This window comes from Euprymna scolopes, chromosome 35 (assembly GCF_053919585.1).
Source record: "Euprymna scolopes isolate OS-2025 chromosome 35, ASM5391958v1, whole genome shotgun sequence".
In the NCBI taxonomy this organism is placed as follows: domain Eukaryota; kingdom Metazoa; phylum Mollusca; class Cephalopoda; order Sepiida; family Sepiolidae; genus Euprymna; species Euprymna scolopes.
Window position 1 is genome coordinate 33,932,217 of NC_136516.1, and position 10,391 is coordinate 33,942,607.

Here is a 10,391-nt window from a genome sequence, read left to right on the forward strand (position 1 = left end):
CATTGCAAAGACAATAGATTCTACACACGGACCTCAGCCGGCAGCCCATGTGTGTTAAAAGGTAAGTTAATTTAAAAAATAATTTAAGGGTACGGAAACCAATCTTACTCTAATTTAGGTGATTGCAATAGAACATTAAAATAAAAACTTACTTCGATTTACGAGATAAACAGAATAGCCGAACCGTCGCCGAACGGTCAATTAGTACGGACAATTCAATTAAACTTTTTCATTTTTCCTGGTCAATTAACCCTATTCGGCTCAGTGAAGGGTGAAGGGGAAGGGCATTTTGCAGTATACACAAACAGAAAAACTGATAAAAAAAATAAAATGTTACCATACAACTTATTTTAAAGCGTTTATTTACTTTGAAACATAAGTAGTATCGAGTCTTTCTGACCACTTTTTCGTTTTGTTGTCTATAACTGCAAAACGTTCACTTTTATTTAAAAGGAGAATTTTCTAAATCTTAACCTAACGCGGACTTTTGCATTCGTGTGCCTTTAGTGACATCTGCCTTTCTGCCTTTATACACGTTTTCGGGTCTTGCAAATGGTAAACTGCTTCGGCTATTTCAGGTTAAAGTAGACAAAATTACAAATTTGTCGTCAATTCGGTTTTATTCAAAGAAAAAATGAAAAAGGAAAAAAAAAAAAAAAAAAAAAAAAAGACAACACCCGGCGAAAAAGGAAGACTATCTTCATATCGTTGTGATAAGCTATGAAAAACACATTCTTTGCTTTTTTTTTTTGTTTTTCAACTTCATAACTGACAAAATTTAAAGTTTAGAAATTAATTGGTAAGTTCATACTTAAATTAAATATTTATCGAGATTTTTAGTTTGTTTAGTAAAAAAAAAAAAAAAAAAAACTCAATTCTTTCAAAATTCAAAAAGGAAGGAGAAAGAAAGAAAACCCACATGGTCGGCTTTTTGAAAGAAATGCTTTTTTTCCCCCAGATTTTTTTATATATAATAAAATGAGATATTTTTTTTAATTTACGTAATAGTTTTTTTTTAACTTAACATAAGAGAAAAAAAATTATAGATGATTAAAGAAATCCTCATTTTTTAAAACATGAACGTCTTACGAAACTTAACACGTTGGCATTTCATTTTAAATTTGCAGAGTAATTTTTCCTCTTATAAACAATAAAAATATTCTTTTATATATATTGTTCCTAATTTTGAACAAAAAATCCATTAATTGAACATTTACATTAATAAATAACAAAAAAAAAAAAATTAGAATAATGACATAATAAAAAATACTGTTGACCGGCTTTGAGTTCCTTGTAATTCAAGAAGATCAAATAAATACAAGTTAAAAATTCTATAAATATTTACATAATAATGAATGACAATAATATTGTTAATACTGCAACTTTTTAAAATCTATTATTTATATTATCGCTTTGAGTAAAGAAAGCGATGTTTTTGTTTTTTTGAAAAGAGAATTTGAAAGTAAAATTTTCTTTGAAAATCCGCATTTAACAATTTTTTTGCGAATACCTGTACAGAATTTGATAAAAAAAAAAAATAAATAATTTTTTTTTGTTTTTTTAAACTAACTTAATCCTAATTTTTTGGTTTAATTCAGCAAAAATAGGTTTGGTTCAAATTCTGTAGAAGCAGCCAAAAATGGAATAAGAATTATCAATTTTGCTGCGGACTTTTTTTTATTTTTATTTTATTCAAAGTGAATTTAAAAGTAAAAGTAATTTATTGAATATATAATTCTATTTTAATTTAAAAATCAAATTAATACATTAAAGAAAATATTTCTATATTCTATTTAAAAAGGTACTTATGCAAGTTTATGGACCGAACCGTGATGAAAGCCATTCTTAACAAGAGGGATAGGCTTTGTTAACTCTGTACTTTCACCTAACAATTTAATAAACATAAGATACTGTTAAAAATTGAATTAAATTGAGACTCTTAAAAAATAAAATAAAAAAAAAAACTAGCATGATCTGTAAACTACAGAAGTACCAATTAAAATTTTATTTTCTCACGTTGTTAGTAATAAAGTAAATTTTTCAAAACTGGTATTTTCCAAAATTTGGAAAAGTTCATTTAAATTGCTTTCAAGTATTGCATTTTTTTTTTTTTTTTTGGATTTGATGAAATTAAAATAAGTTAACTTCTATTAAATTAAAACACTTTAAGGAAAGTATTTCATTTTTTTATTATTACTTAATTTTTTTAAAAAAGTGCCAAATAAAAAATAAAATAAAAATGTGTCAAGAAAAAAAAATGTGTCAAAAACAATCGTTTTAATTTTTTATAACATAAAACGCCAGTTTATAGTATAGTATTTATTTGAGTCTCATTATTTATTATTTTAACTTCCAATATCTCATACTTACTGAAATATATTCTGTAGTCCTTGGTATTCAATGTTCCTTTTTCTATAATCGTGTAAGTCGACATATTTGCGGTTTGGTTTAAAAGCAAGAAACCTCGAGTCTTTGTCAGATTTGGCTGGAAAACTGAGCAAAACGCGCGGCGATTCGGTTTATATACGTGCCAGCTGCTGCTGATTTTTTTAATGCTGGCTTCAAGTAGAAGGGTGTTGTCGATGGAGGCGCAACTAGTAAGACGAAAGGAGGAATCTACTTCAGATAGTCCGGGAGAAGATAACAGACGGTCCGAGGAGGAACGGAGATTTCCAAGAGACAAAGATGAAAGACAATGGTGACTTCTCAACGTCATAGAAGCCGATAAAAACCGGACGCTTCGCAGGTGCCCTATTGTTATCGTCGTTGGTGTAGCCATTGGCAACTTTTTTTCTTTTTTTTTTAATCGCTTAGTATTTGTTTTGGAGCTAATTGTCCAATTGATGAGGATGAAAATTTGGTGACTGGATACGTGACTCCTGGTCGAATCGACTTGATGCTTTTCTGTTTTGAAGCGGTTGGATGAACGAATAAGTATGAATAAGGCAGAGGGGTAGAGAAATAATACAGTGGGTCGGGTCGGGTCACTAAATTATAGAAATTTCTTTTGCGGGGAAAAGGAAGTTATAAAGAAGATGCGATTTTTTATTTTCGTGATTGGTTCGCATTTTCACCACGTCTTCAATTTTGAAGGTCGATTGTTAAAAACTAATTGTCAGTGATCTAATTATCACGTCAATAATACACATTAAAAGTCGGGTTATCTTTACGATTACTGCTTTCACTTCAATTCCGACCCCCCCCCCCTCGCCATGTTATTTTTTATTTTATTTTTTCTAAATAATAACGTTATTATTTGGAAAAGCCCTTCTCAACATGGGCAGGAGAGGAGACCCCTTCTATACTTTCACCTAACAATTTAATAAACAAAAAATACCATAAAAAAATCAATTAAAAAAAAAAAACGAAGAAGGAACCGGAAGTGTAGTGGAAACAATAACCGTAAAGATAAAAAAAAAAAAAAAAAAAAAAAAAAAAACGCAAAGTAGAAAATAAATATTTTCAGAAATCTATAACGATTGCGTTCCCAAAATTAAGACGGCGGAAATGGTTATAGTTGATGTAAATGCGGAATGGAAGTCACTAAGCATGAAACGAAATACGAAACCATGTAGAAATGTTTTAAAAAATTATTTTAGTTTGAACACCTGAAACATTAAAAATAATAACAATATATATATATATATATTTTTTTTTTTAAATAAATGTTTTATTTTTAACAATAAAAAATATACTTTTATTTTTTACATTTCTTTTGTTACGACGAGGGGCCAGATTGACGGAGAGTGTCACCAGTGTTACAAAGATGAATGTGGTGACAATGTCACAGACACAGTACCTCAACGCAAACAAAAACATTAAAATGTGTCAGAATCAGCGTCAAGGCGAAGACGAGTTTAAACGTTCATAGTATGACTTTTATTGAACAATAGAAAGAAAAATAAATAATTTTTTGTGTTGTATTTTCATGTGCGTGTGCTGATTTAACATGCGGCCGAAAGATTAAATCGTCCATTGTTTAGCAACACGTGGGGTACTTGTACAGTTTAGTCAAGACATTAAAAAATGAAAATATCGATAAAAGGTTATATTGTACGTATCCGTTTTGGATTGAAGATCTCAAAAAAAAAAATTCACTTAATTTGATTGAATATTTTTTTTTTTTTAATTATTTTTACAGCGGAAAAACACGTTTTTATAACAGCACGTTGAGAGTAGTCATCTTTGAATTTTTTGAACACGCCACTGGGAGATAACTCAGTTTAAAGCGCCGACACACAGTGGGCCCAGATCGCGGAACTTTGGAAATAGGATTGTGACACAGATTTTACTGACTTATGCGACCTAAAAAAAGCTTATTACGTCAGAATAATCATTTACAACACTGTGAGTACTGTCGGAGCATAAATAAAATGGTTTCCAGGCTATTTTTCCCATTTTGGGGTCCAAGAATATCCCCGACTTTAGTCGGATTTGGACCTTATAATTCACCCTCGTGCGTGCATTCCAAAATTCTCAATGACTATCCATTGTATTTTTCTGAAATTTTGCATGGAGTTACACTTTTATAAGGGGAAATGTAACATTCTCAGATTTTTGAAAATTATTGATATGTATGTTTATTTAGTGGTTTTCCATGGTGCTGAACTCAAAAATGGATGTTTTACACCCGAAACTGCACTGTTTGCCCATTTTCAGTAAGTTCCGGGGTCCCTGAGAGGGCCACAATAGGTCAAAATGCCCTAAATTGGTCGAACATGACACATTTGGGCCTGTAACTTTCGATCCATTCATTTTATTTTTCTGAAACTAATGGCTAAGATCAAAGAGAAAAAAGATCAAGAAAAGAGACAAAGCAACAAGCTGAACAAGGCATTGCAAATATGATTTACAATATACTAGGGAAACAACGAATAAAACGACTCTTACCAATACATGGGTCAGTGAAATCTATGCAAAACAATACCCATTTCATGGTAGACAATAGCATTGCATTAATTCAAAAGAATATCTTCTACAAGAGAATAATACCATCTTTTTGGGAGGTTGAACAGTCTAGCATGTGAACGAATAGTGTGATCAGTGGCACCACATTCTGTGCAATATTTCGGATGCTGGATTCGTGCACTCAACTGACATATGACAGGATCAGATCGTTCTAATAACCGGCTCATCACATCTGTCAGCTGTGCAATAGGTGAGATTTTCCAAGACAAAAACTGGAGATAGTTCCGAATATCTTTGTTGTTGGCTTCTAAGCATTCCTCAGACATACCTCCAAGACCGTGACCGTCATTCAAACCAATCAACTCGACTGAGTGATGAAGTGTTCCATGCAAAGTTTGGTTGATCCTGATCCAAGGAAAATTGTCGATTATGTTGTATGTAGCTGTGTCACATAAGTCCTTGAGCTTGGTCAAGTCAATTTTCTGTGTAGACGACACAACAGACAGAATGGTGGAAAGTTGGCGATGCAGAAGGAGAATGTTTTCTTGATGTTTAATGGAGGAACGACCCAAGAGCAACTCTGTGATGGCACCGAGTACCTCCTCAGAGAAAAATCGTCTCCCCTGGTTACCATCTGTTGATGTCCCACCTTTTCCATTTGCTTTGTTGCATCGATCGAGGTAAAGTCCTGTGGCATGAAGAATTGCATCAAGTACTCTTTCTCTGGATTGCCGAATTGGTTCACCAAGTGGTCCAGATTTCTGGACCCAATTCTTGTAATCTATATGACATCGATACAGAACTTTCAAAAACCATGTGGTGACATTAATGTATGAATGGGTGACGCAGATGTTTGTTTGGTCCGATGTGGTAAGTGTTTTTTTTAGTAAGCCCTTGATGAACTTCAAAGTCTCCTGCTTCAGTAGGCACATCGCTCTCGTCATTAACCAACTGTTCATAAAGCTTCCACGTTTCCTCTGCAGACCTTTCAATTGGAAATCCTGCAGAAACTTTTTCGCGATCTGTCCAATCTTTTGTTTGACTGATACAAAGGATGCAATCAGCTCCACCTAAACCCGATATATGTCTCTTGAATTTGAGATCTTTCATTGAGTCATGAATGGTTACCTTCACATTAACAGCATTGTCCTCCTGATATATCACACACACACCTTCTTTCAGCTCAGAGCGTGCCTTGTCTGTTGTGGGTATTACGAGATTCAGGAGATCCTCATCAGTTTCAGACTCCCTGATTAGAAACAATGGTCAAAGTATGCGGCATGAATTTGGTGCATAGTTGATCCATCAATTTCAAGTCAAGAGCTGGAGGGTCTTGGCTCAATTATTCATTGCATTAAGAGTTTCAATCCACAAATATACTGCTTTTTAGAGAATTGAAAAAGATTGTACGGATGTCGAGATATGTGAATTAAAAGTTTGCAATAATGCCCTTTATTCTACACCTTCGAATTTTCAAATATGATTTCCTGAAAATGGCTACAAATGGAAATAAATCAACTTAAAAGCATGTTTTAATGGTAGAAATTGGCTAGGATGTAGCTAACAATATTGTTTAGAGGTTATATTGATTATTCTTTGAGTTTTCCTTTTTTTTGTGTGGAAAATTTTTGTCTTTTAGGGGAAAATAGGGAGGAAATAATGCTATTTTTGTCAGATTTTAGAGAAAAATTCCCCAATTTCTCCTTTTTTACATTATCCTCTTTATATGCTCCTCCCACTAAAACAATCAGGAAAAAAAGTTAAATCTTTTTTGTCCCTTAGTGTAAATTTTTGGGGATTTTTGCTGCGTTGAGTTATTGGAGCTCTGATTTTTTCATCCGAAACATGTGACATTGGCTCTGAAATTGATCAGCAATAAACTAAAAAACGGCTAAGAGTCACATCATAAAACTGCCAGATTCTGAAAGTGTAAAGATTGTACTTTCAGAAAATACTATACTTTGATATGTGAGGAATAGCCGTTTTTGACTTATTTTGGATTGAAGGTCCCAGTTTAGTCAATTTCATCCCCCCCCCGAAAAACAGCAATTTATATGCGAATTTTTCTCAAATTTCTCCATGAAATGCTGAATTTTTCATATACTCTAATCTTTTGAAAGCAATTATTCTTCTGGTATGATCCCTTCACAACCACAAACCCATAGAAAAAGAATAAACTGTCTTTTATAGCAATTTTTGGCCATTTTAGGATATTTTTTTGCAAACACTTGGATTTAGAGCAGCAATCTCTTGGTTACAGTGTGCGCGTGAAAGTTTTCGCGATCTGGGCAACTTCAAAATATCATAAAACAACTTCTAGTTGAGCTCTGGACTTCATTTTTTTGTTTGTTTTTTAGGAAATTTAATGCAGATTTGGAATATGCTAATTGTGAACAAAAATGAGAGAATATTTGGCCTATTTCCACCTCTGGGCCCACTGTGCGACCCCCTCCCCCCTCCTCATCTTTAATACTAGCTTTTCTTCCTAAAAATCGAACATTTTGCTCGGTATCATAACAAATTGTTTTTCGCTGTAAAAAAAAAAAAAAAAAAAAAACGTACTTGATGAAATTAAGTGAATTTTTTTCTTTTTTTTTACATAGACATCACCACTGATCAAGGCCAAGAAGCCACGCGAGGATAAGGGTTAAAGAGTGTACAGTAGAAATTGGACAATATAGTAATCGTTAATAATGGAAATTCGGTAAATTTGTTAACTTATATGGAACGGTTAATCAAAAACTTGTTTACGTTAGACTTGAAGGCAACCATATTGTAGTCAGCTGGAAAGCAGGAAAACGAAAGACAATTTCACAGGCGTGCACTTCTAAGAAAGAAGCTTTGTTCATGGGATCTACGTTTAGGTTTAGGCACAGATAAAGAGTGGGGGAAATTATTGATAGTGTTTTCAGCTAGAGGAGTGTTTCTCGTCAAAGTTTGGCGAGGGGGGGGGTCACCATAGATTAGAGCTCAGTCAAGCACTTGCCATGAAAATAACGATAAAGTAGAGACAAACTCACAACATCTCTTCTGTGAGAAACAGGTTGCAGGGAAGAAAAAAGGGCATCTCCTATGAGGCTACGAAGTCTATTTTGAACTCTATCAAGGCAGGATAAGTCCTTTCTAGCAGCTCCTGCCCAGATGTGGCAACACTCCATTTTTGGACATACCTGGCTCTTATATAGATAATAGATAGAGAATTGCATCAGCAGTGAGATATCTACTGGATCGATAGGAGGATCCCACCATTTTTCCAGCAGCCTTGGCAACGGCTTTAATGATCAGGAGTAAAGACGAGAGCCATTCATTTCAATTGATGTCAGATGGGGATCAGAGCGTTGATGATATAAAGATAAAAGCTTGGTTTTAGATGCATTAAAAGTAACAAGCCACCTCTTTCCCCATTGTACCACTTTCTCAAGATCAGAGGAGAGAGAATCAGAGAGAACTTGGTCATTTACGGTCTTAGATATGCTAGCATAGATAGTAGTGTCATCAGCATAAATGTCTACGAATGATGTAAGGATGTGATTTGGAAAATCATTAATGTAGGTCAGGAAGAGAGTTGGGCCCAGGATGGACCCCTGAGGGACTCCAGCATTAATACTGAGAGCCTCTGATTTCTGCCCATCCACCACTACTCTTATGAACCTATCATAGAGAAATGATTTAATAATTGAGAAGACATTTCCAGCTCTACCATAGCTGGATATCTTTATGCCATACTCTATCCAAGGCCTTTGATATGTCAAGAGCAATTGCCCTTTTTCGGAGGACTTCATTCCATAACGGATATGTACAATATAAACTTTTTTCAATATTTTCCTTTTTAAATGTCTTGATTAAGTACAAGTACCACATGTGGAAATGTTCTTGAAAAGTGTGTTCTGAAAATAAATGTTAGTATGTTAGAACTATGTATAGTCACGAGGACTTTATATATTTTTCTCTTAAAAAGAATCTGATAGAACTGGCATAAAAGAAGTGTAACAAAGAGGGGAAAAGGACTGGTAAATATTACCTTACGCTACAACAGAACACTGACCACTCTAATTTGGATTTTTAGGGGTATTCGAGGTCGCTGACAATGAATCCGATACACAAATTTACCGTTTTCATGGTATGAACTCCTGGACCTTGGGACTATTTTGCGCCATTTCACCACCTTCAGTAGTGTTTTCTTTTTACATGATGCGTTTGCGTGCAAACGGGCATAGTGAAATGACTTATCACATCGCGCATTGCGGCCATTTGAAGTAAGAAAGTTTTTCAAAAACACCACCCATGCCTCCTCCCCCAATGTAAACAGAAAACAGTAAAATCTCCTATGGTATTCTAATCGGTAAATGTCGGCGAAAAACGGTTAATTAAATTGCAGAAGCACATGTTAAGCTACACAAGTTCTATAATTGAATCTCCCCCCCAAAAAAAAGAACAAAAAAAACAAAAATGTTTGGTGCGAATGTTTTTGTAAACCGCTCATGAAAACTTTGTTTTAGATTAATTAAAATGCATTAAAAACTACGTAAGACAAAAACAAAATATGAACCATGTTTTTTTTTAACTTTCTTATTTCAAGTGACTACTTAAAGATTCCTGCGCAATGTGATAAGTCATTTCATTACGCCCATTCGCATGCGAACACATCATATAAGAAAAACACTACTGAAGGTGGTGAAATTGTGCAAAATAGTTCCAAGGTCCAGGAGTTCATACCATACAAACGGTAAATTTGCGATGGGTTTGATTATCAGATTCGTTGTCAGCGACCTTGAATACCACTAAACACCAAATTAGAGTGTTCTGTGTTCTGTTGTAGTCTAAGGTAATATTTACCCAAAAGGGAAATCCTTCTCCGACTGAGATAATCATGTTTTTTGGAGATAAAATATTTCTTTTTTGTCTTTACAAAAGGTATTAAAAATCCATTATGTTAATTCAGTATTGTGATAATTCTGGCTCCATAAATGGCTGATGTGACACAAGGTCATTTTTTTGTATTGTTCATCTAGTGAGATTCAAACATTAACGAGAGAGACAAACAGAAGCAAAAAAGGAAAATATTAATTCTCGTTGGTATGGTACTTCCATGTTGAGAATTTAGATGTATGATGCGTGCGAAGTTATGTTGATGGTTTACGTCGAACCTCAACAGAGTCGAGCAGCAAGTTGCTTACAGAGGAAACTGCATCGTGAACTGGGCTGAGCCAAACTGTTTTGTATTTGGTGTGCAATGTTTTTATATAAGTTTTTGACCGGCTCCAGTGAAGACTGTCAGAAAAATATTTTAGAAATTCGCTTTCTTTGAGCGGTGATTGGGCAGAAAACAAGCACCCTGTCACATGGTATTGTTCTGAACTACGTCCATGTGAAGAGACATAGATTTACTTTTTACTTTGACAGAATTTGCGTATGTGGATAAGACAAATGTATACATAACTGGAATGATCTTTATCCATCCATTTCAATGTCTCTGGCGTATT

The 10,391-nt window shown here is 34.0% G+C and overlaps 1 protein-coding gene across 1 annotated transcript in view; it reads right to left on the reverse strand.

The window, feature by feature from the left end:
- LOC145259801 (uncharacterized) overlaps window positions 1-3,442 on the reverse strand; it is a 75,255-nt gene extending 71,813 nt beyond the window's left edge. The window contains exon 1 of the mRNA XM_080117587.1: window positions 2,371-3,442. Coding sequence (XP_079973713.1) covers window positions 2,371-2,779 — 409 coding nt within the window. The 5' untranslated portion in view covers window positions 2,780-3,442. The remainder of the gene's footprint in view (window positions 1-2,370) is intronic.
- Window positions 3,443-10,391: the final 6,949 nt, after the last annotated feature.